General features: G+C 45.4%; 1 protein-coding gene across 1 annotated transcript in view; it reads right to left on the bottom strand.

Moving 5' to 3' along the window:
- Positions 1-221: 221 nt before the first annotated feature.
- The window catches only part of LOC308678364 (purine nucleoside phosphorylase-like), a 46,119-nt gene continuing 20,367 nt past the window's right edge, over positions 222-25,973 (bottom strand). The window contains exons 4-8 of the mRNA XM_081345503.1: positions 10,712-10,881; positions 10,461-10,564; positions 8,787-8,962; positions 5,285-5,475; positions 222-3,481 (exon numbers count right to left, since the gene is read on the bottom strand). Coding sequence (XP_081201629.1) covers positions 3,264-3,481; positions 5,285-5,475; positions 8,787-8,962; positions 10,461-10,564; positions 10,712-10,881 — 859 coding nt within the window. The 3' untranslated portion in view covers positions 222-3,263. The remainder of the gene's footprint in view (positions 3,482-5,284; positions 5,476-8,786; positions 8,963-10,460; positions 10,565-10,711; positions 10,882-25,973) is intronic.

Below are 25,973 nucleotides of genomic sequence, written 5' to 3'. Positions count from 1 at the left end.
CTACCTATTCAGTTCTTCTTGAACTGAAATGTTGGAGGATTTGGAAGCCTGGAGAGAAATTGCTTGGGAAATCTCACAACCATTATATTATTATTATTATTATTATTATTATTATTATTATTATTATCATCATCATCATCATTATTCCTCTTCCTCCTCCTCCATCATCATCATCATCATCATCAAAGAACATTGGTACAAACCACAATGGGTCTTCTCATTCTAACTTAACTTTATTTATTCAGTCACATTATAATTAATAACTGGGAGCCCTCCATTACAGTAGTTTAAATAAAATAAAAAGTGCAGATTGCGGATGCTCTAAAAAAATATATTCATTATGTCTAATTTTGAAAACATTCAGGCTTAGTGATCCAGCATTCGTCATCAATGTCCTCTCGGTCCTGGTTTGATTCCTCAGCGTGGTTTGAAAAATGGCAAGAGCTTATTTTTGAGCCCAGGGTGAATGGAGAGAAAAGGAAAAAAAGAGATTCAGAAAGGCAAACGGGGGAGAAAGATTTACCAGCAGAAATCAAAACTGTATTTTGGAATAGTATCTTTCCCCCACAGAAGAGGTTAACTGACTATACGGGGGACTGGATTTCAGTGCCTGGAAAGTCTCTCTTTAAACCAGCTTTTCAGCTGGATTTTGCAGCTGTGCCTCAAAGGGAAACTGGATATGCAGAACTGAAGTTGCAAATGCTCTCTCTCATTCTCTTGCACAAATTCCACCTCTTTTAAGTTTTGCACGTTGTTATGGAAAATATGAGAGCACACCAGAATTATTTCCCAACTGGTTTTTTTTCTCCTACAGTCTTCACATTTGTCTTTGCAAGAATCTGAGCCATAAATTTTCACATCAGTAGTAGGTATACCCTCCAACATCTCTGGGCCTAATGAGTTATTCATCCCAGAATGTTAACAAATTTGGGGAATTACTGGCTTCTTTCTTAAATCAGGAAAAAAAAAACCACTGAATCCTTGGACCACATTAGAAAAACAAAGACATTTCCACTAGAGCTGTAGACCTAGGCCTTCACCTGAAGATGCATTAGGTGACTCACTAGGAGCTCCAAACAAGAACAAGCACCAGCGCGAAACAAGCCACAATGATATCAAACAAGACACCTGGCTGATGACATCATCACTACGCGACATCATTTGCCTCGTTTCCCCTGCAAACAGGCGGAATTATTAGGCTAAGAAGATATGGATTAACAGTAGTAACAAATCAGAGGATTCCCCTTTCTTAGATACGAGAGGGGAGGGGTGATGGTCTCCTCTACCCGCGCCTGGAAATAACTAGGTGCAAATGAATCTCTGGGATAGAGGTGCATGTGAATGAAGCTTGCTCCTGATGTTCTGGGTCACTTAATTTCCAAGATCATTGGCTGCTTGCAAAAACTGGGCATTGACTTTCTCCCTGTGAGCCAGCAATTCAATCCAATCACACTGTTGGTTAGAGGAGAAGTGGAAAACCACACTTAATCCCCCAGCCTCTGAGAACCTGGCAGATGTGGAAACTAAGGGAAACTAAAAGAGAAGAACACACAAGGATGCCAACTTTCCTTGGGCACAGCAGTCCCTTAAACAGGAACATCTGACTATCTCACAGAAGACAATGAGACACAAATGAGTAAGCCTCGGTCTACTTCTTACAGAATTCTCCTTACAGAAGAGTCCCAAAGATGCTTTTTCAAAAGGCAACTGGACTTGGTTTTTCCTTGGAAGACGTTTCGCTTCTCATTCAAGAAGCTTCTTCCGTTCTGGATATTCTTGGGTGAGAAGCAAAATGTCTTCAAGAAAAAGCAAAGTCCAGTTGCCTTTTGAAAAAGGCAACCATGACCCGGATGACTGAGAATCTCCATAAGGTAAAGGTAAAGGTTCCCCTGCACATGCGTGCTAGTCGTTTCTGACTCTAGGGGCCGGTGCTCATCTCCGTTTCAAAGCTGAAGAGCTAGCGCTTGTCCGAGGACGTCTCCGTGGTCACGTGGCCGGCATGACTAGACGTCAAAGGCGAACGGAACGCTGTTACCTTCCCACCGTAGTGGTCCCTATTTTTCTACTTGCATTTTTACGTGCTTTTGAACTGCTAGGTTGGCAGAAGCTGGGACGAGTAACAGGCGCTCACTCTGTTACGCGGCACTCGGGATTTTATCCGCCAAACTGCCGACCTTCTGATCGACAAGCTCAGCGTCTTAACTCACTGAGCCACCACATCCCATGATGTGAGAATCTCCATAGACCCTTACAAAAGAGATCCAAATTCAAGGTTAGACAAATCCCCTCACATAGGATGCTAGCAATTCAGAGTTCTAACCCAAACAGGATGTACTTAAATTTATATGCAGAAGGGTCTTTTATTCTAGTTGATATGGAGGTGCATCCAGGTGAGTTAAATTTGACATAGACCCTGACTTTCACTTATCACTGTCAATCTACATTTCGTGAGAACATGATCTCGCCTGCTTATTGCCTGAAGATGGTGGATTCAACTTCTGAGCAATTCAGTAGCTTCTCGGGATCACAAGTGTGGTTGGAAATAAGGTTAATCAAGGGATTAATGTGCAACTTCAACAGATAACTGCAAAGACCAAACGAAACTTGAAAGAACTACCGTGAACAATATTTCACGTATTGGAAGCATGAGAGGCCAGACAAGTTATTGCATAGCAATTAAGACTCCCTGTTCAAAATGCCCAAGCACAGGAAAAAAAACAAACGTCTAACAGGTTGAATTCGGCGGTCTTTTGACTCCCCTCCAACAAGGATTTTAGGATTCAGAAAACTGAACCCAAAGCTGCAATGAGAAACAAAATGGTGCCGTAAAAAACAAACAAAAAAACCAGCCAGCTGTTGCTAGGTTGCTGATGAGAGAATGGTTAAAAGGACTTCTAGATTCCTCACGTCCCCGTTTTTAAAGTAAAACAAGCCTACATGCGGTGATTTCTCACACAGTCTGCTCCCACGGAGTTTCTGCAGGACTTTTACAGAAAAAACAGATGAGATGGGACATGAACTACCAACATGCAGAAGCAATACACAGAAGGACAAAAAAACAGGCAGACAAAAAAAAATGAGCTTCTTGGTCAGAGGTGGACAGTAGGCGGGATTAAAAGGATGTTACTTCCACTCTTGGCAGCTTTCCAGACCAAAATGTCTGCGCCACACCTGAGAGCAGGAATCTTAGCAGCAGGATTTAATAAGAAGCGTATTCTCTCCTTGCCCAAAGTCACGTGGAGGAATCATGAGCTGGACGGCCCCTAGGCTAGGTTGTTGTTGTTTTCGATGCGCTGCACCATCATGGAGACCAGCTTCTCAAGGGTGCGGGCGCTCTGGCGGCTGGCTTCCAAGACTTCTTCGTGGTTGGCCTTCTCTTTGGTGTCATAGTCCAGAATGGCTTTGTTGGTGATAAGGGAGAAGCCAAAAACCTGGAGGCCGCAGTGACGGGCCACAATGACTTCAGGGACCGTGCTCATGCCTGGAAGCGGGAAGAAAAGGGGAAAGCATTAGAGCAGGGGTCCCCAACCCCCGGTCCATGGACTGGCACCGGGCCGCGGCATGCCAAAAACTGGTTCACGCAAATAAGCAAAGCCCCATCCTCATGATACACGCAGTACATGAAACCACACCCTCTCCGGTCCGCAGAAAAACCTCTCTCCACGGAAGGGGTCCCTGGTGCTCAAAAGGTTGGGGGCCTCTGCATTAGAGGATCAGTTTTCAGGAGGATTGGGAAGGATGAGGACATAGCTCTCTTAACACCCCGCCAAACTGGAGGAAGAGGACCACCTATACATTGTTGTGATTCAGGGTCAGCCTGTGGGTTCGGCAGTTGGGTCGGACGACTCAGAGGAGGGGAGTGTTGAAGAGCTTGCTGATGAGAGCCCTCAGCCAGGCCCCTCCCACCTGGTCACGACGGAGACCCAGCTGTGTGAGCCTGACAGCGTGGATGAAGATGACCCACAGCTGGCCCTGTTCAAGGACGCCCGACGCAGGAGGCAGTCAATCAGGAGTAAACAGAGGAAGGCAATGGGGCACCTCGGAAGGAGGCAGAGAGAAGCCACGCCCTGAACTGTATAAAAGGGGAATGCGTGGGAGGGCTGGTTTGCTGAAGGCAACCGCTTGAATAGTTCCTGTTTCATAGCTCCTGTTTCATGGTTGGTGTCTTGTTTTGCTCTGTTTTATTTTAATAAATTTGGCAGGCTTAATTCCAGCCTCTTGCCGTTTGTAAAGGGGTTGTCCCTGCCTTTTCTGCAGGGCCGGTAGCAGGCTGGTACAGAACATACATAACCAATAGAGGAGAATGTTTGTAGCTCAGGGTTGAAATGAGGGATTCGTGGTGGTCTCTGAGCTTGGTTGTATTGTGCTTTGATGGTGTTGCCTAGTTTGGTAATGAAATGTCTGCAACAAAAAAAAACCCAACCAAGCACAGAGACTACCAAGAACTCTGTCAATCAATAACATTCTTTTGAGGTAAACAATGCCTCAGAGTCACTTGAAAAGCCCATACGTCGGAAACGTGACAAACTCCTCTCAAAATTAAACTCACGGCAGCAAACATACCAGTACTCCTTCCTTCTCCTGTGTTCCCCACAAAAGCAAGTCTATGAGGTGAGTTGGGCTGAGAGGGAGAGTGGTCCGAGGTCATCCAACTGTTTTTTCATGCCTACGGCAGGATTAGAACTCACAGTCTCCTAGTTTCTAGCCTGGTGCCTTAATCACTAGAAGAAATGGGTTCTCTATAGCAGCAGTCTCCAAACGTTTTGGTACCAGGGACTGGTTTCATGGAAGACAATTTTTCCATGGACCAGGAAAGGGAGAGAAGGGTTTGCATACAACCTAGATCTGGCACGTGTGCAGACGAAGCTTCGCTCGCTCACCTGCTGCTTGTGCGGCCTGTTCCTAACAGGTCATGGACCGGCACCGGTCCACAGCCTGTTCTATAGCTTGGGAAGCTTTGGAAAATAGCTTGGGAGCGTCTGATCCCTTTCTCTTGCACGGCTTTCTTAAGTACTTTTAATATCTGAAATCAGCCTTTTGTCCAGTTTACTATCAGTGACATAAGGAAGGAGATTCCTAAATACAGCCACCCCAGGTTCTCCGACCTGGAAAAGAGTTTAGAATCTGTCCGGATTTAAAAAAATATATATTGCAAAAGAAGACAATCTTCTTCTGTACTTTTGCCTGAAAAGTAATCAGGTCATCAGGAGTTGGCATGGAGAAAGACTTGGTTTGACCTATGCCCCAGGAGGAACATTTCCCCTTAGCTCTGTCCTTGACTGACCGACGGCATCAACGCCCAGCCTCTGCAGCAAACGGCACTCGGCGATGGTCTCGTAGTTGGGGCCTCCCACGGAGCAGTAGACCCCCTCCCTCATGCAGCCAGAGCAGCCCATTTCAGAAGCCACCATAACGGCCAGTTTTCTCAAGTCTTCATTGTAGGCATCCGACATGGCTGGAAAACGAATACCAAACCTGCAGAAATGAATGGAGAAAAATGAGCCGTGGGATTCATCCCAAAGGGCATGTAGCTAAATGTCTACAGAGATTCTCAGTCATCCAGGTCATGGTTGCCCCAAAGGTGCATTTTTTCAGGAGGCAACTGGACTTTCTTTTTCTTTTCTCCTTTGGAGACTTTTCGCTTCTCATCCAAGAAGCTTCTTCAGCGCTGACTTCACTCCCCACCATCTAGTCAGAGCTGAAAAAGGTTCAGGGAAGAGAAGCGAAAGGTCTTCAAAGAAAAAAAAACAAACAAGAAAGTCCAGTTGCCTCCTGGAAAAAAAAAAAGCAAATTTGAAGAGAGTCGTGGGATTGTATCCCTTTGTTTGCATCTGAAAAATCGCCCGTAATTCTGTTTAAATCAGAAATTGTCAGAATCCATTTATATCACATTCATAAATGTATGTTTAAAACATTATCCCCGCCCCATGGATTCTGCCATCTCCTAAGGAAGGAGGAGCGGATGTGGTTTCAGCCTGCCTTGGGTTATTTCAAAGACCAAGGGAAACCTTTTGAACTGGGGGAACAAAGGGGAGGGTTAGGGAAGAAGGCATCTGGCCTGTGTCTCCATTTGAATCTGTAAAGGAAGAAGGCAATAACCGTAAAGATCCGAAGTTCCCTTTTTCCCACGAAAGGGATGACACGAAGTAAATGATGGGGGGGCTGACCAAATGGGGTTGAGGGAAGGGGGGGGGGTTGAACCGGGAACTCTTTATAAAGTTTCAATCTGTAAAACAATACCAGGTCCTGTCTTGTATTTCCACGACCAAACATGTCCTAGTAAAAATTCCTTTTGGACTAGAACTGACTCCAAGAGTTTTTGTTTTCCTAAGACGTGGATTGGGGTGGGTCCTGACAGAAACGTTCGTAAAGGCTGGGAAGGCAGCCTTGGACCCTGAACTAAAATACATGGCCCTAATGCTGCAAAGCTGACCCTAGCGTCTTCGACTTAATGATGATTCATTTAACAACTGTTTGAAGTTATGACAACCCTAAAAAATGTGAATTATGACCAGGTCCTTCGCACTTATGGCTGTCGCAATGGCCCCACAGTCACATGATCAAAACGTGAGTGCTTGGCAACGAGCACGTCTTTACAACCGTTGCAGTGTCCCAGGGTCACATGATCACCAGTTGAGAGCTTTCCCATGGGGCTTCCAACAAGCAAAGTTAATGGGGGTGGGGGAGGAAGCTAGATTCACTTAACACTGTGATTCATTTAACAAAAATGGCGAAAAGATTGTAAAATTGAACATGAGTCCGTCCACTTCTGCATCGCTTGGCGACTGTAGTGGAATGTAGTCTGGAATCCTAGGAGGGGAATGCTTCTCAGAAGGCAAAGAGATAACAGAGCTTGGAATGTCTGGTAGACAGAAAGGAAGAGGGCTAAGACTGACCTTCCCTAGCAGTTCACAGAGTATATCTACAGATATAGTTGTTCTAGTCTAAGACTCTAGAAAGAGTACAGAGAAGAGCAACAAAGATGATTAGGCGACTGGAGGCTGAAACATATAAGGAACGGTTGCTGGAATTGGGTATGTCCAGTTTAATGAAAAGAAGCACTAAGGGTGACATGATAGCAGTGTTCCAATATTTCAGTGACTGCCACAAAGAAGAGGGAGTCAAGGTATTCTCCAAAGAGCTTGAAGGCAGGACAAGAAGCAACAGATGGAAACTAATCAAGGAGAGAAGCAACCTAGAACTAAAGAGAAATTTCCTGACAGTTAGAACAATTAAGTAGTGGAACAACCTGCCTCCAGAAGTTGTAAATGCTGCAACACTGGAAGTATTTCAAGAAGAGACTGGACAGCCATTTGTCTGGAATAGTATAGGGTTTCCTGCCTGAGCAGGGGGTTGGACTTGGTGACCTCCAAGGTACCTTCTAACGTGATGATGATAATGATGATGATGATGCAAGATTGATGTCAGGACCAACAACGATATGTAGAGTTACTTCAGCGTTGTTTCTTTATTGTTCCACAGACAGAATCTTGCCAGAATAAAGCAACTACTTGCAAAACTACAGCTAGTCCTCAACGTACAACCAAACTTCAGCCCGAAATTTCCATTCCTAAGCACGACAGTTGTTAAGTGACTTTTGTCCCATTTTACAATCTTTCTTGCCAGTTGCTAAGTGAATCGCTGCAGTTGTTTAGTTAGCAACACAGTTGTGAAATAAATCTGATCTGTGGTGGCACAATGGTTAGAATGCAGTATTACAGATTAACTCTGCTCACTACCAGGAGTTCGATCCCGAACGACTCAGGTCGACTCAGCCTTCCATCCTTTCCAGATGGGCAAAATGAAGTCCCAGACTGTTGGGGGCAATAGGCCGACTCTGTATTACCACTTAGAGAGGGCTGTAAAACACTATGAAGCCGTTTATAAGTCTAAGTGCAATTGCTATTTGGCTTCCCCAGACTTTACTTGACAGAGATTCCAAAGGTGATCACACGATCCCAGGACACTGGAACCATCATAAATATTTGACATTTGCCAAGCATCCTAATTTTGATCACATGACCACAGGGATGCTGCAACGGCTGTAAGTGTGGAAAATGGTGGTAACTCCTTTTTTTTTAGGACCGTTGAAATAAGGCCTTTGAACTATGGTACTGGAGAAGACTCCTATGAATCCCTTGGACTGCAAGACGTTCAAACCGGTCAGTCCTAGAGGAGATCAACCCTGACTGCTCTTTAGAAGGCCAGATCCTAAAGTTAAAACTCAAATACTTTGGCCACCTAATGAGAAGGAAGGACTCACTGGAGGAGAGCCTAATGCTGGGAAAGGTTGAGGGCAAGAGAAGAAGGGACGACAGAGAATGAGGTGGCTGGATGGAGTCACTGAAGCAGTAGGCGTGAGCTTAAATGGACTCCAAAAGATGGTAGAGGACAGGAAGGCCTGGAGGAACGTTGTCCATGGGGTCGCGATGGGTCGGACACGATTAACAGCTAACAACAAACAACGTATCTGAACAATCAGTAAACAAATAGTTGAAAGTTGAGGACTATCTTTATAGATATCGTCTGTTTGCTAGCTCTCTTCCTGCCTACTAGACATTTCAACCCTCACGGTCTCATTGCCTCCTTAGAAGTAGCCCCTCCCCCCTGGGATTCCAGGCTACATTTCACCACAGTGACAGAAGTCCTCGTCCCAACTGTGGATGTAAGTCAGGGACTATCTGTAGTCCAATTTCAAAACTGCTCTGGAAGCAGTCATTGAAAGAACCACGGAGAAACTGCTTTCTCTCTCACAGAAGTCCAACGAAGCAAGAAGCTCACGTTACCTCTCATCGTTCGGTCCCGCCAAAGGGTTTTGCCCAGAAAATCCAGGCATGTTGACGTGGTCTTGGATTATCATGATGTCCCCGACTTTGAAAGCAGGATTGAGCCCCCCTGCTGCATTGGTGACAATGAGGGTTTCAACACCAATCAGATGGAAGATCCGAACTGGGAAGGTCACCTGGGAGCAGAAAACAAAGGAAGATCCTGAAGGGGTGTTATGGCATGGAGCGAGGGCAAGATACAGGAAGCTCGTCTCCAGTTTTCTGACGGCTCTAAGAAAAGCAAGGGATCCATCTGTCCGAATTTTACCTGCAATCATCTGTAGTCTCCTTTGGAAGGGCACTGTTTTACAGTATCTAAACACTTAACAAAGAAAGACACACCCCCTTGGCTTGGAGGCACTTAAACGTTCCGCTTTATAGAATTCAAGAATCTGTCTCTGCTCTTTTTCCACCAGTGAAATAAGTTGTCAGCTCTTCGGAGCAATATAACAGGAGCAGTATTCATAGATTTCATGGCTGCATATAATACCATCAATCTTAGAAGGCCGAAAAAAGGAAAAGTTTATGATATCGTCAGGAATCTGCTTCAGAATCATATTTTTTTGGGTGGCGTTCCAAGGAAGGTGAAGTAGATGCAGGAGCCAAAGGAACGGCTTACCACAAGGTAGTACATTGGCTCCAACTCTTTGTAATATTTACACCAATGATCAGCCACTCTCTGAAGGCATTAACAACTATACGTCTGCTGACGATCGAGCAACAGTTGAAGAGGGAAAAACATTTGAGGAGGCTGAACAATGTTTCACTGAAGCCTGAAGCTGGATTGATGCTACTGAGATTGATGCTACTTCGGTCCTTCCGCTGTGACCTGAAGACGTGGTTGTTCCAACAAGCGAGCCTGGACCGACTACGGTCTTAATTGGCTTTTTACTGGTTTTTAAATTGTCATATAATTATTGTATTTATTGTTTAATTCTTTTTAAAATTTTCTATTTTATGTTTTTCAATTTTCATTGTGTGCGCCGCCCTGAATCCTTAGGGAGAAGGGCGGCATATAAATTTAATAAAATAAATAAATAAATAAACCAAAACCAAATTCCACCCATTCCGAGGCAGCTCCTGGATGGAATAAGTAAGGGAAACCCACCTTAAATGCCCACTGAGCTATATACAACCTCAAACCTTCTTGTGAATTAAAGTTGAGTCGAAGGCAAAAACGCAAGAACAAGTTCATCATTAGGTAGAGTAAAGGAGTTTATAAAGGGCGTTGCTCCATTTAGTTTAAAATTATTCCAGTCTGGCCTGGAACTTCCCTAGGATGAATGTGGCGATTCCCCAAGTATTTTTCCTTTCTTCACAAGAATACAAGTCACAAATTTTGCAGCTGTATCTCTTGCAAAGATCTACTGGCTTTTGCATGCATTCATACATACATATATCCCTTTGAAGGAGATTAGCTGAGAGAACCTGCCTGGCCTAAGTTCACCCTGCCTGGAGACTTCCTTTTGCATTTTTTAAATTTTGGACTAATAGTACTGAAAAGTATCTTTGAGTGTGCTCAGAGAACACTTGGTCCTTTTATTATAATTCATTGGTTTTCCACAGTTGCTCAAATTATGATTGGATCAACACTTTAGTTTTGAAATGCCTGCAGGTCTGAGAGGAGTAACTCACCTTCCACAGTGGGTAGCCTTCGTACATATGGAATCGACCTTTCATCACTACAGTCGGCGTCCCACTCAAGTTCCCAAACACCAGCTTCCCAGCGTGGCCTACAACTTTAATAAGAGAAGGAAAAGGTTAAACATTGTGCTGATGCCCCCGGTGGCCATTTTGTTGCATTGCAGCTTCTCTGTATCCTGTTGGTTTATGGCACCACCCAGTGTTCTCCATGACAATTACACTCCCTGGCCATCTCCCATTACCTGTGCTTTGGGGAAAGTTGGGTATCTCAGAGTATTCAAACACGACTTGGTCCTTTAGAAGGTCAGCCAGCCCCCCAAGTCCTGAACCGCAGATGACAGCCACTCGGGGCCGATGCTTGGTTTTATTCAGGAGCCAATCTGCTGTCTGCTTATAATCCTCATAGGTGTATCTGAAACCAGAAAAGATTCAGATGAGATGGGGGAAACAGGGTTAATTGTTTGACCTGCAGGACTGAGGATTCACCAGTAGATGGCAGAAAATATGCACACAAAACTCTAATGAGGAGTGTTTGATTTGAATTCTAAAGAAACCACATTAAAATAAACTTGTGTTTTCCAACGGGCGGGACAGGAGGTGGCAGGCAACTGCATCAACCAGAGACAGGAAAGCAGGAAAAGAATGACTCAGCTGTCAAAATATTATGTGAGAGGAAAGAAAAAAAGCCATATTAGTGGTTTAGTTATTTCTCCAACAGTGACGCTTTAGGAAAACTCCTTTCATACAGACAGGGCTTTTCAACCTTTTCATCCCTTGTACCACTTTTAGGACAAGGCAATGTCCGAGTACCACCAGGCGCCCAGCAAGGTGTCAAAAACTTGACCAAAAAAAAAAAAAGGAAAAAAAATGATGATAAAGTACAGGTAGTCTTTGACTTACAATTCACTTAGTGACTGTTCAAAGTTACGATGGCACTGAAAAAAGTGACTTATGACCATTTTTCACACTTATGACCGTTGCAGCATCATGTGATTTACATTCGGATGCTTGGCAATCGATTCATATTTATGATGGTCACATTGTTCCAGGGTCATGTGATCGCCTTTTGCAACCTTCTGACAAGCAAAGTTAGTGGGGAAACCAGATTCACTTAACAATCATGTTACTAATTTAATTTCTCTCCCTCTTTCTCTCCCTCTCTCTCCCCCCTCCCTCTTTCTCTCTCCTCTCTCTCTCTTTCTCTCGTTCCCTCTATTTCTCCCTTTCTCTCTCTCCCTCTATTTCCCTCCCTCTTTCTTTCTCGTCTCTCCCTCTTTCTCTCTCTCCCTCTTTCCCTCTCTATTTCTCCCTCTCTCCCTCTTTCCCTCTTTCTCCCTCTTTCTCTCTCTCCATTTCCCTCCCTTTCTCCTTCTCTCTCTCCCTCTTTCTCTCCCTCTTTATTTCTCTCTCTCCCTTTTTCTCCCTCCCTATTTCTTTCTCCTTCTCTCTCTCCCTCTTTCTCTCCCTCTCTCTATATCTCCCTTTCTCCCTCTATTTCCCTCCCTCTTTATTTCTCCTTGTCTCTCTCTCCCTCTTTCTCTCCCTCTTTCCCTCTCTCTATTTCTCCCTCTTTTTCTCTCTCCCTCTATTTCCCTCCCTCTTTCTCCTTCTCTCTCCCTTTCTCTCCCTCTTTATTTCTCTATCTCCCTCCCTATTTCTTTCTCCTTCTCTCTCTCTATTTCTCTCTCTCCTCTCCCTCTCTCTTTTTCTCTCTCTCCCTCCCTCTCCCATTGTCCCTTCCTTCTTTCCTTCTTCCCTCTCTCCCATTGTAATTTCTTTCCTTCCAAATCCATTTTTACCAAGAAACCTGATGCCCACTTAACTCTTTATGAAGCACCGGAGGAAAGTTGGGGAAGATCTATCAATGATACTTGGAGGTTGCTAGCTCATTTAATAAGCTTTATTCCAGCTCAGAGTCAATCCATGCATGCCAACAATGCTGCTGTGGACCGCGGGGCAGGAAGGCGCCCTTCACACAGGAGGGATGGAAGATGCACCAAAGCACCCTTCGCCCTGCTCGCCTTCTGCACACGCGGCCGGAGTCCCGGGTGGGGGGGGAGATCCGGCACTCAGGGAAGCGCACGCTAGCAACTCACAACCAGCTGCTCTTGGGGGACGGAGGCACAAAGCTGGCCAGACAGGACTCGGAGCGGTTGACCGTCCCGGACTACAGCTGCGCTTCCACCTTTCCCAGGGCGGCCCCCGCAGCGGAGCGCAGCACAGAGCACTAGCATGCCCCACTGCCACAGAAGCGGCCCACCGCAGCAGCCCCAACTCCTTCACCCCCGACAGGCCCTCGTCCCGGAGCCTCTCACTGCTGGAAACCTGCAGCGGCGGCATAGCAGGGCTTGCGAAAAGCGGGGCGGGTGGCGGTGGCTGCTCCCAGCGCCAACTAAGGGCAAGCAGGGAAGGCCGCTCCTGCTCGAAAGCCAGGATTTGGCAGCCGGCGAGCTGCTCGCGCGGGCTTTCCTGAAGCTGGCAGGCCGAATGGGGACCGGCCTCCCCCTCTCCACGCTAGAGCAGCACCCGCGGAGGCGGCCCTGTGGCCCAGCTTTCTCTTACAGAAAGCAAGCTGAAATTGAGCGAGGGAGATTGCAGCAGTGCGAGATTGGCCGATTGGCATTCCTGGCAATCTCACTTGCTCCGTTTCAGCTTGCTTTCTCTTGCAGCAAGACAAGCTGAAACCAAGCGAGGGACATTGCAGCAGCGCGAGATCGGCCGATTGGCGTTCCTGGCAATCTCCCTCGCTCCGTTTCAGCTTGCTTTCTCTTGCAGCAACGCAAGCTGAAACCGAGCGAGGGAGATTGCAGCAGCGTGAGATCGGCCAATTGGCGTTCCTGGCAATCTCCCTCGCTCTGTTTCAGCTTGCTTTCTCTTGCAGCAAGGCAAGCTGAAACCGAGCGAGGGAGATTGCAGCAGCGTGAGATTGGCGTTTCTCAGCATGTGCCGATTCGTGCTCCTGGCAATCTCCCTTGCTTTCCACTTGCGGAGGTCAGGGCTGGTCATACGGATCAGCTGACGATTCCATACGGCCGGCCCCGACCTCCGCCAATGGGTTCCAGTCGGTGGAGGTCAGGGCCAGCTGTACGGAGTTGCCAACAGTAGGGGGGGAGGGAGTCGGGCGCGTTTTTCCCTTCACACCCGCATTCTGATGGCTTCACCTGCCCTGGCGCGCATCAGGAAAACAAACGTGGGCCTCGATTCCCACCTGCTGTCGCAGGATGAATCCTCGGGTAGGGCGTACGCTGTCTGGCCGCTTTGCTTTCCCCTTTGCAATGCACATAGGGAAGAGGAGAGGGGGAAATCTCTCGAGCCCCAGGAGGGAGGCAATGTGAGGGCCGTGAGGGGTATCGCAAGCTCACGGCGGGGGGAGGGGGGAGGAAAAGAAGATGGACGCGAGTGGACGCAAACACCTACCTGCTGAGGGAGTGGATGGCTTTGTCCCCTTCAGGCTTGCACTTGTTTCTGGGGGAAGGACAACATGGCTGCTGCACAATGAGTCCCAGGGGAGCGCGGGGCCTCACTCTGCGCCTGCGCTCTTCGCGCGGCCTGGTAGGTTCCTGCAGCAGCATGTTTTCCGGCAGCAAGTTAGCTAGGAAGGAGCAGGGGGGAGGTGGGGGCAGGCGGGGGGGGCAGGAAGGCGATGTGCCACGTGCTCGCATACCACCAGTGGTACGCGTACCACCGGTTGAAAAGCCCTGCTTTCTTACACAGTACATTAGCAATTCCCCCCCATAAGGATTTATTTCAAATATTTTTTTTATTATGCTCATATTCTACTTATTCTCACCAGACTACACAGAGACCTCGGTGACTAGAGGTAGTCCTTAGCTTATGACCACAAATGAGCCCAAAATTTCCGCTGCTAAGCAAGGCAGTTGTTAAGCGGGTTACAGCCCATTTTACAGCATTTTATGCCATCGTTGTGAAGTGGCGCTGCAATTATTTAAGGAAAACGTGCAATTATTAAACGAATCAGGCTTCTCCCATTGGCTTTGCTTGTCAGAAGCCAGGCAGCTGGGAAGGTTACAAATGGTGGTAACATGATCCCAGGACAACGCAACAGTCATAATAAGTACATGCCAGTTACCAAGAGTCTGAATTTTGATCAAGTGACCATGGGGGACCATGCTGCATTGATCGTGAAGTGTGAAAACCGGCTGTTGTAATTTCGAATGGCCACTAAACAATACCTGCTCTCTGTAATAAGGTTACTTATCCTTAAGTTCTCAAAGTTCCCAATTTAGTTTCTCTCTCTCTCTCTCTCTCTCTCCTTCCCCCCCTCCCCCCCTCTCCTTTTTCTGCACCTTTTGCATTTCTTCCTGGATCATTTCAATCCATTAGGCTACAGAAGAGTTCTAGAAAAGGCTTGTGCACAACTGGAACAGCTGACCACTTTGATTAAGCAGGGAACAACAATTGTACTTTTACAAAAGTCTGGAAAACCTTTATGGAGGTTTTTTCCCCCTGAAGATATTACTTTTTCATAGCTTTCTTTTTCCCCACTTTTCTTTTTATGTTTTTGTAGTCTTTTAATTCTGTCCAAAATCCTTTTTTATTTAACATATTTATATTCACAAACACTCACACACATACGCATACAAACACACACTATTCATGGGTTTAATAAATTCCTCTGGGCGAACTGGCTGGATAAGAAAAGCTCAGGTACTTTTCCATCAGACACAGACACACACACACACAAAACAACTATGAAGTGAATGAATGCTCAAGCATGCCAGCCAAAAGCTAACCTTGCTTGTGATCATCACAGTTTGCTAAGCCCAAATTCCAGCTAGTCCATGGGAGCCCCTAATATCAGAAACATCAATTAGACCAAAAGTCTTAAATCAGGAGAAGTGGCACCCACCAATTTAGACCACAAAGGTAAAGGAAAAAGTTGTTTGAGGGTTTTTTGTGGGTAAATAAAATCTTTGGGCCAAATATCTCCTGGTGTTTTTAGACCAGTATTTCTCAAGCATGGCAACTTGGCTGGAGAATTCTGGGAATTGACATCCACGCCTCAGTTGCCACGCTTGAGAAATACTGTTTTAAAGACATACTCCTATCATTTTTTTGGTAGCAGAATGAAAGTGCTGTGCTGTTATTTCAACTGGACTGTTTACTTGATCTCCTACTCCTGGGATTTCATAGTGGTCCCCCATCCAAGGACTAAGCAGTTCCTGTCCTGCTTTAACTTTTCAAGTGCAACCAGATCTTGAAAGAGTGGGATTTATTATTATCTCCCTGCTGTCTTTGGAAATTGAGTGCACAGTTCTGGGAATTCAGAAATGGAAGGCAGCAGATAATGCAGCGTGCCAACAAAGGACCTGGAGGGAGCCTTACAGTGTGAAGTGTCACACCCTTTTCGCCTGCACAAACAGCCATGTCTACAAAGTAGCTTTGCCACTTCTAATTAGAGTACACAGTGGGCCACAATTGGTGGCCAACGCCTTTTGGAGGCATCTCATGTGATGGGCACATCAAAGCAGGAAGCAACTGAAATTAAGCTTTGTTCTAATCTATTATACACACCGCCCAATTACCCTGTACAAACCAGGCATTTAAATGTATCACCTTTTAATATTGCTAGAAATAAGATATTGACTACTCCAAAAAAGCAAAGGGAGGGCAAACCAGCCTAGAAATGGGTTTTATTTCAAGCCAGTGCTTAGTAAGGGCAATGGAAAAGTTTCTGAACTGAATTTTTGAAAACTTTTAAGACCTCACGGGCTTAGCCGTTGCCTCCTGCCTCCATTCTTCCTGGGAATGGAAAATCATAACATGCAATTTCATTTCTCCCTTACAATATATGCGAGCGTTGACAGGTAGTCCTCTATTTACAACCACAATTGGGCCCAAACTTTCCGTGGCTAAGTGAGACAGCTACTAAGTGACTTTTGCCCCATTGTACAATCTTTCTCGGCACAGTCGTTAAGTAAATCCCTGCAAAGTAATTTAGTAATTTACTAAGTAAGTAAATTAGTAATGCCATTGTTTAAGTGAATATGGCTCCCCCGTTGATTTTGCTTGTCAGAAGGTGGCAAAAGGGGATCACCTGGCCGTGGGACACTGCAACTGTCATAAATATAATTCAGTTGTCAAGCATCTGAATTTTCATCAGGTGATCATGGAAATACTGCCACAGTCGTAAGTGTGAAAAACATTCATAAGTCACTTTTTTCAGTGGCGTTGTAATTTTGAACTGCCCCTAAACTAATAGTTGAGTGTGTTCCATGCATTTAAAATCACAATAATTTGCTTGTGGTTAGGACCGGGAGGCTCTCTGCACATGTTCAGTTGCAATTTTGCTTATCCATTAGGTAAACCCACAGAGACAATCTCTCTCTCTCTCTCTCTCTCTCTCTCTCTCTCTCTCTCTCTCTCTCTCTCTCTCTCTCTCTCTCTCACACACACACACACACACACACACACATCTCTCTCTCTCACACACACACACACACATCCATTAGGTAAACCCACAGAGACAATCTCTCTCTCTCTCTCTCTCTCTCTCTCTCTCTCTCTCTCACACACACACACACACACACACACACACATACACATTCATTAGGTAAACCCACAGAGACAATCTCTCTCTCTCTCTCTCTCTCTCTCTCTCTCTCTCACACACACACACACACACACACACACACACACACGGACGGGAAGCAGGAAATAAAGCCCAGTCTCCAGGGATTTATCTGAACTCTTGAAGCCAAAATTGTCTCCCTTAAATATTTTAAACACTATAGAAAAGGGGGGAAGAGATTATTGTTGTTGTTACTATGGTTATTTATTATATTTAGAAGCCAGCTGATTACAAAATGCTTCCACGAGGCTTACAGTTAAGAAAGATTTAATAGGAAATGTTACACAACTGGACAACCACACCCGATATATAAAAAAAACACACAACCAACAAAGCTTAACAGGCACCCCACCTCTTGCCTGGGGAATTCATTTTAAGAGTCCGAGAACATTATGGTGGGGGGGAGCGATATTGCTATCTGGGGAAATATTATTTCAAAAAGTGGGTGCTGCGACAGAGAAGGGATACTGATAGTCCTCAATTTACAGCCAGAGTTAAGATCAGAATTTCTGTTGCTAAGCAAGATAGTGAATTGAGACAGATTTTACTAAGTGACTCTTGCCATTGTTAAGCAAATCTTGCCATTGTTAAGCAAATTCAGTTTCCCCCACAAATTGACTTTACTTCTCAGAAGCCAGCTGGCAAGGTCACAAAAGGCAATCAAATGACCCTGGGATGCTGCAATTGTCATAAGGAATTCCAGTTGCCATATACCTCCATTTTTTCACCATGAGATGTTCAGAAGTGCCAGGACCGCTGACGTCATCAGTTGCTGCCACAGCTGTTAAGTGCAAGGACCGCTCATAAATCATTTTTTTCCAGTGCCCTTGCAACTTCAAATGGTTGCTGAACAAATGGTCGTGAATCGAGGACTATGGCAGACCGGCTGCAACTTACAGCCTCTAAATAGAAACGATCCTCAGCTCCATTTGTTGAAAAAGATATAATTTCACTAGAAATCAAGTGTATGGCAATAATGCATGGCCAGAACTGAGAATCGCGTGCCAAAATCCCTCCGTTCAACTTTTCCCTCCCTTAGCTGTCTCTCATCACTGCCTCCCTCTCCAACCCATCAAGTCCAAGCCAGATGTTTTGAGAATGGGTAGGCTGGGTGACCTTGAAATGGCCTTCCAGGAGATAACAGCAAGCAGCAGGGGGGAGGGAGGCAGCTGACAGGCTACAGGTAGTCCTCGACTTACAATCATTCATTTAGTGACCGAAGTTATAATGGCACTGGGGGGAAAAAAAGTGATTGATGGCCATTTTTCACCCTTTATGACCTTTGCAGCATCTCCATGGTCTCCTAATCAAAATTTGGATGCTTGGCAATCAGCTGTTATTTAGGACAGTTGCAGTGTCCCGGGATCACGTGATCCCCTTTTATGACCTTCTGACAAGCTAAGTCAGGGGTGTCAAACTCAATTTCATTGAGGGCCGCATCAGCATCGCGGTTGCCCTCAAGGGGCCGGGTGGGTGTGGCCAGGGTGGGTGTGGCCTACTGGGTGGGCGTGGCTAGAGTGCGTATGACCTACTGGGTGGGCGTGGCCAGCTCTACATCGTTCGCATCAAGGGTGCCTATGGGGGCCTGGGCAGGAGTGGGACAGATCTGAGGGTCTCTGGCAGAAGGAGGGTCTCTGGGCCAGGGCCAAGGCAGTGGGGGCCGTTCCCTCACTGTTTCCAGGATGGCTTCGTGGGCCGCATGAAACCACTTCGCGGGCCAGATCCGGCCCCCGGGCCTTGTGTTTGACATGTCTGAGCTAAGTCAATGGGAGAAGCCAGATTCGCTTAACAACATCGCTGCTGCTAACTTACCAACTGCAGGTGGTTCACTTAACCACTGCGGCAAGAAAGGTCGTAAAATGGGGCAAAACTCACTTTAAGACCGCTTTTCACACTTACAATGTCGCGGCACCCCACATGATTAAAAATTGGGCCTTTGGGGAAAAAAACGTTATGTATTTATGACAGCGGCAGTGTCCCGGGGTCATGTCACCTGTCTTGCTTAGCAACAGAAATTTTGGGCTCAACTGTGGTCGTAAACAGAGGACCACCTGTAGTCACATTGTGTGTTGGGCAAAACCTTCTCAAAGAGATATGGCATGTTGAGGACTTGTGGGGGGTGGGGGTGGCATCACCCCCATCAGAGATTATCTTGCACCTGCAGCCTCTCTGGCCCAGGATGAGTAACAGCAAAGGTTTAATTAGTCCTGCCTTTTCCAAAGTGGTGCTTTCCAGAGCAGTTGGCCCTTGTTGTTGTTGTTGTTGTTAGTTGCGAAGTCGTGTCCGACCCATCGCGACCCTATGGACAACGTTCCTCCAGGCCTTCCTGTCCTCTACCATCTTCTGGAGTCCATCTAAGCTCACGCCTACTGCTTCAATGACTCCATCCAGCCACCTCATTCTCTGTCGTCCCCTTCTTCTATTGCCCTCAATCTTTCCCAGCATTAGGCTCTTCTCCAGTGAGTCCTTCCTTCTCATTAGGTGGCCAAAGTATTTGAGTTTTAGCTTCAGGATCTGGCCTTCTAAAGAGCAGTCAGGGTTGATCTCCTCTAGGACTGACCGGTTTGATCGCATTGCAGTCCAAGGAACTCGCAGGAGTCTTCTCCAGCACCATAGTTCAAAGGCTTCAATTCTTTGGCGCTCAGCCTTTCTTATGCTCCAGCTTTCACTGCCATACATTGCAACTGGGAAGACCATAGCCTTGACTATACACACTTTTGTTGACAGGGTGATGTATCTGCTTTTTAGTGTGCTGTCTAGATTTGTCATGGCTTTCCTCCCGAGGAGCAAGCGTCTTTTAATTTCTTGGCTACAGTCCCCATCTGCAGTGATCTTGGAGCCCAGGAAAATAAAATCTGTCACTACAGTTGGCCCTACAATGCTCCATTGATTGGGGAATTCTGGGAATTGCAGTTCCAATCCCCTGGAGAATATGTTATGATATTTAAATTCAGTAGCCGGAGCAGCGGGAGTTGTGCAGTGAGTCAGAACATTGTGAGGCAATCTGCGTTGTGATTGATTGCTGTGGGAGTGGAGTTCCCCTTTTCCCTCCGCCTTTTTCCTTTTGTGTGCCCTAGTTTATGCCGTTCTCTGATTTCCCTGCCAATTTACCTCATGGCGCTCCTGTTTGCCTGACTGTATCTTGTTTGATGTACATATAGGCATAAAATGTATTTATGTAAAACTACACATTTGTGTCAGCCTTTCTGACTTCCTTTGGACAGCTGCTGCGCAATTCCCTGACAGAATACCAATGAGAGATGATTGGATAGGAGGGTTGGGGAATTCTGGGAGTCGAAATCCAGACTTTTTTTCAAGTGAGTGTGGTTGGAAAACTCTATAGAGACAGAGCAGAAGCCAGATCAGGTTGGATGCATCCGGCTCAAAGTCACGTCCCCAAGCTGAGTCATACATCTTACAACAAACCTTTGCCACTTCTAAGATTATTATCAGCGCAAGCACACTAAGGTGCTGAGAAAATTTTAATTTCTGTGAGTGGGGAGCAGATGACAAGAAAGACCCAATCAATTCATCTCCCTTAATGCTCGCTAAACTCTCCATTCCTCTCCCCCAAACAGATGCACATGTTATGTTGTGTTTGCTCACAGCTTGTCAACTAACCACCACTTTTTGCAAACCAAAAATAAAATAAACGTTGTCCCAGCCCAACATACCTTCCTCATAGCTGAATGACGAGTTTAAAACAAAGCCAGTTAAAAACGAACGTACAAAAATAGCACTATACAGGTAGTCCTCAACTTACAAGAGTTCACTTAGTGACCATTCAGAGTTACAACGGCACTGACCATTGCAGCATTCCCATGGTTACATGAACAAAATTCAAATGCTTGGCAACTGGTTCATAGAGAATAGAGATGGAAGGGACCTTGGGAGTCTTCTAGTCCAGAACCTATACCATCTCAGACAAGTGACTGTCCAGTCTCCTCTTAAAAACCTCCAGTGATGGAGTGCCCATGATATTTATGATGGTAGCGGTGTCCTGGGGACATGTGACCTTCTGACAAAATCAGTGGAGAAGTCAGATTCACTTAACAACTATGTTACTAATTTAATAACTGCAAATGAGTCAAGAAAAGTCATAAACTGAGGCTTAACAAATGGCTCACTTAATGGCATAAATTTTGGGCTTGGTTCTGGTCGTAAGTTGAGGACTACCTGTATTCGCATAACATGAAAAAAAATGGAGTTGGTTTCTAACTTTTATTTCTACTTGGAGAGATGTCAGCGCCCATCCGGTTCAGTTATTTGATTGTTACGGTAAATTATTGTGCAAATCCAGAAAGTATGTTATAAATAATAAAATAATAAACCTTTATTGTCAAAGTACAACATGTGTACATTGAGATTAGCTGAGCCTCCCCCCGTATTATTATGTAAATCTTTTCTTCCTCTTTCTGTGTGCAGTGGCATCTGTGGCACCTGTCAGCAGCAGAGAATGCACAAGACGGGAAAATCCAGATAAGTCACTGGTTCACATGACAATCCAGATTGTCACTGAATTATGGAGAAGTAAGGGCGGAGAAGGAAATGAAAGCACCCAGAGGACTGAGATCCATTGTGAATTAAACAGGCATGTAAGTCAGGTAATCCTTGACTTATGACCCTAATACAGTCCAAAATTTCTCTTGCTAAGCAGGACGGTTGTTAAGTACGTTTTGCCCCATTTTATGACCTCCAAATGCTGTAAGAATCTGGATTACTGGAATTTGGAGGGGATCACCTGCCTAGGCTAACGACATGAAGAGGCTTAAGGGCACGATAAAACAGAAAATTATAGGTTCCAATAAGGAACCACAAGAAAAAAATGCAAGAGGTAGGAAAACAATAACCACCAGAAGGCAGAGTACCTGACTTTGCATCATAAAGTCTCTTTCCACACTTGGCAGAGGAGGCAAAAAAAAAAAAAAAGAAGCCGCTGAGGCATCTGTAGCTCCTGATTGGCTGATCTCCTGAAGGGTGTGTGAGCCAGCAAAATGCCTCATTGGTTCCCAGCCTGCAAAGAAGGAACTTGCGTTGCAGCAAAAGAAAAGGCCATCTGTGAGCGTGTGTGTGTGTGTGTATGTACATGCGTGCTTGTGCACACAACTCAGAAAATGTAATGCATTGTTTTAAAACATGCACAGGAACAAGGAGTCCTGCTTGTTCATGGGACAAGCATTTCACTTGAAACTGTTTGCTGACTAGATGGAGCTTTGATCCTGTCTCAAAACATTCGTCATAGCTTTCTTGTGAAACAGGCAGTGTGAAAATGTCTCGGTTTCAACAGCCACAAACCCTATGCTGGCTAGGAGTTGGGGTTTGAACCTTTAATGTATCTGAAGAACTCTACGTTAGGTCAGATTGGGTTAAAGGTATACAGGTAGTTTTCAACTTACAACCATTCCTAACACTTAAGACCATTGCAGCATCCCTATAATCATGTGATCAAAGTTTGGGCAGTTGACAACTGTCATGTATCTACAACAGTTGCAGCATCCTGGGATCATGCGGTCACCATATGCAAACTTCCCAGGTGTCTTCCAAGGAGTGAAGTAAAGGTGTGGGGGGGGGGGGAGACACGACACCAGATTTGCTTAATGACCACTTAGTTCATTTAACCCAAAGGTGCTTTTTCAAAAGGCAACTGGACTTTGTTTTTTCTTGAAGACGTTCTTGAGTGAGAAGCAAAATGTCTTCAACGAAAAACAAAGTCCAGTTGCCTTTTGAAAAAGCACCTTCGGAACAACCATGACCTGGATGACTGAGAACCTCCACAGACATTTAATTCACTTAACTGCAGTGATTCATACACAATCGTAGCAAAAACGATTGTAAAAATTGGGTGTGGCTCACATAACAATCACCTTCCTTAGCAGCAAAAATTGTGGTCTCCACTGTGATTATATGTCAAGGACTACTTTACATCAGGACTATCGGCCATTAACATGAGTACCCTCTCAGACGGGTGAGTGCTGATACTACTGCCACCTAAACAACACAAGGATGGGCTAGGGCAGGGGTAGGCAACCGTGGCTCTTTTATGACTCATGGACTTCAACTCCCAGGATTCCTGAGCCAGCTGGCTCAGGAATTCTGGGAGTTGAAGTCCATGAGTCATAAAAGAGCCACGATTGCCTACCCCTGGGCTAGGGGATGCATTAATCATTTTATATAAACTTGCAGCTTACTTGAGCCATTCACGGCTCATAGTATCCCCAGGGAAGATACAGCAAGCTGGCTAGAATCTCAGTCCTCCCATTAGAGGCTGAATCTATACTGCAAAATTCTGCGGAGGTCCCCCCCCCCCCCGGCTTAATATGGCTGAATATTTCTTTGTGGAAGAACATATGAATGCCACGTGTTCAGGCGAAAAAGGTGGACACTGCATGCTAAGTAGGCATCTAAGGGTTGCTGTGGTGTCAGCCAAACTGCTGAGCTCAACCAGAACTTTCTACGGATGGGAATCCTTTGCTATGAGCCACAATAACAGCAGGATGTGCTCTGAAGGCCATCTATGGAAGGAAGGCTGGTGGGCTTCCTTGTGCACTCGATGGAGAACAGATTAAAAGTAATCCTTGACTTACCACCACGGTGGGGCTCAAAATTTCCCTTGCTAAGCAGGAGAGTTTTTAAGTGAATTTTGCCCCATTTTATGACCTCTCTGGCCACAGTTGTTAAGTGAATCACTGCAGTTCTTCAGTTAATAACACAGTTAAGTGAATCTCACTTTCCCATTGACTTTGCTTGTCAAAATGTTAAAAAGGTGATCGTATAATCCAGGGACACTGTTAAATGTCATAAATACATGCCAGTTGCCAAGCCTCTGAATTCTGATCACATGATTGTGGGGACGCTGCAATGGTCGTAAGTGTGAAAACAGTCATAAGTCACTTTTTCAGTGCTGGTGTAATTTCAGCAATCACTAAACAGAGGATTGTAAGTTGAGGACTGCCTGTCGATGGGCCAGAGGTCCAGTCCAACAGAACGCTACTACTTGTGTTTTTATGTCATCTTCTTGAGTAACTATGCTAATCAGCACGTATGTAGCCATACTCAACCAGAAACATATAACATTCTTAGCAGTGACACAAGTCAGAAAGCCAGATCCTGACAGTTGATGCAATCTCCTTTTAGAAGACATGGGAACATCCTGTTCCTTCTCTTACCAGATACAATGACATTAACCCACAATTTCTCAGTCTCATTTCTGGATTATGTAAACTGGGCAGTATGAAAACTTAGTCAATGGGGAAGTGATGAGTCATGAACAAGACTCTTATCAGGACAGCCAGTTAGTTTTCAATGGGTTCCAGGTGCTGTAAGAACAAAGAAATACCAGCAGAATACACAGCGGTTTTGTGATTGCAACTCCCAAATGCAAGGAAATGGTTTAACATGAGGAAATCAAGAACTTCTCTCTTCTGGTCTTAAAAGTCAACAGCTAAGATAGATGTAAGAATGTATAAGATGCCTTTCATTGAAAACTTCCAATCCAGGGGATGGGTCAATGCAGGGATATGAACTGGAGCTGGCCATAAGATTTCAACAGCATGCATGAATTTAGGCTTCCTTCTTCAGAGTAAATCAACAGATGGAGCCAGGGCGTTCAACATTTGCTCCAAATTAAGGTGGGAAAGTCTGCTGTTATGACCACAGCTTTTTTTTAAAAAAAAAACTTAAAATTGGTAGCTATCAGATCATACACAGCATGGCCCATATCAGGTTTACTCAATATGGACATTCCACACTGGGTCTTCTACCACGTTTGAAGGCAAATATACATGTCCCAAGATAATGTTGCAGGATCTAATCTGGGTGGGACACTGGAACCAGAGGTCTAGTCCACCAAGCTTTCGGACTCATGCTGAAGCCCATCCTCTGGGAACTTCTCTCTACATCAGACATGTCAAACTCGCGATGTCACGTGATGTTGCGCAACGTATCGGAGCCTTTTCGCCATTGATGGCAATGGGGTGGGCGTGGCTTCCAGATGACGCATCCGGCCTGCGGGCCGGCAGTTTGACACCCCTGCTCTACATATTCTGGTAAACAGAAGTTCCCTGAAGATGGGCTCCAGCACAAGAAGACTAAAACTCCGGTCCCAGGGACCAACCCAGATTGGATCCTTCTACCACTTCCTCATCATAGGAACAGTTAAGTTAGGCGGGTCCTTGGTGGTCTCTGAGCTTGGACGTTTTCTTCCAGATGTTTCATTACTCAAACTAGGTAACATCACCAGTGCTACCTAGTTTGGATAATGAAACATCTGCAAGAAAACAGTCTCGTTCAGACAGCACCAAGTACCCTTCATGTCAACCCTGAACTACAAATATTTATTTTATTTTATTGAATTTATATACCACCCTTTCCTGAAGGACTCATATTATCCTTTATTGCTACAGCTAAATTAGTATGCAAAGTGCTTTCACCCACTGTGGCCAATATTGGGAGCTGGTGAATTGCTCCCAGTGGATATCATGATTCAACAAAGACTTGAGATCCATCAGCTGAGACCCATCGATCGATCACTGGGTCATGCCAGTGTCCTGGAGTCAAAAGCGTTCCTAACCAATTGGATCCATGCCTACCCACATTATAAACCTAAGTTCCATGTCCAGCTCCTGATTTTCAACTCAGCATATTTTTCCATGTGACCTTTCTAAAGAGAGTTAAAGTTTACATGGAAAAGGACATTGACTAGAAAACTGGATAATAAGCAACAGTCATGATTTTGCCCGAGAACTGCCTACTTACCCAAGCATTTTTAATGGGAAGAAGGCCAATATTTTATTAACAGTGGCCAGTTACAAGAAAGCTACGCCTTTGGTAGACTGCTGGACAAGCTTGTTCTTCACTGTCAACATTACTGGCAACTTTTGAGAAATTTTCCACAAAGGGAAGTGATCGTTTTT

Source organism: Vipera berus, assembly GCF_964194415.1.
Source record: "Vipera berus genome assembly, chromosome: Z".
NCBI classification, from domain to species: Eukaryota; Metazoa; Chordata; class Lepidosauria; order Squamata; family Viperidae; genus Vipera; species Vipera berus.
The sequence above is the reverse complement of the archived record's forward strand: the minus strand, read 5'-3'. Positions and strand labels throughout refer to the sequence as shown.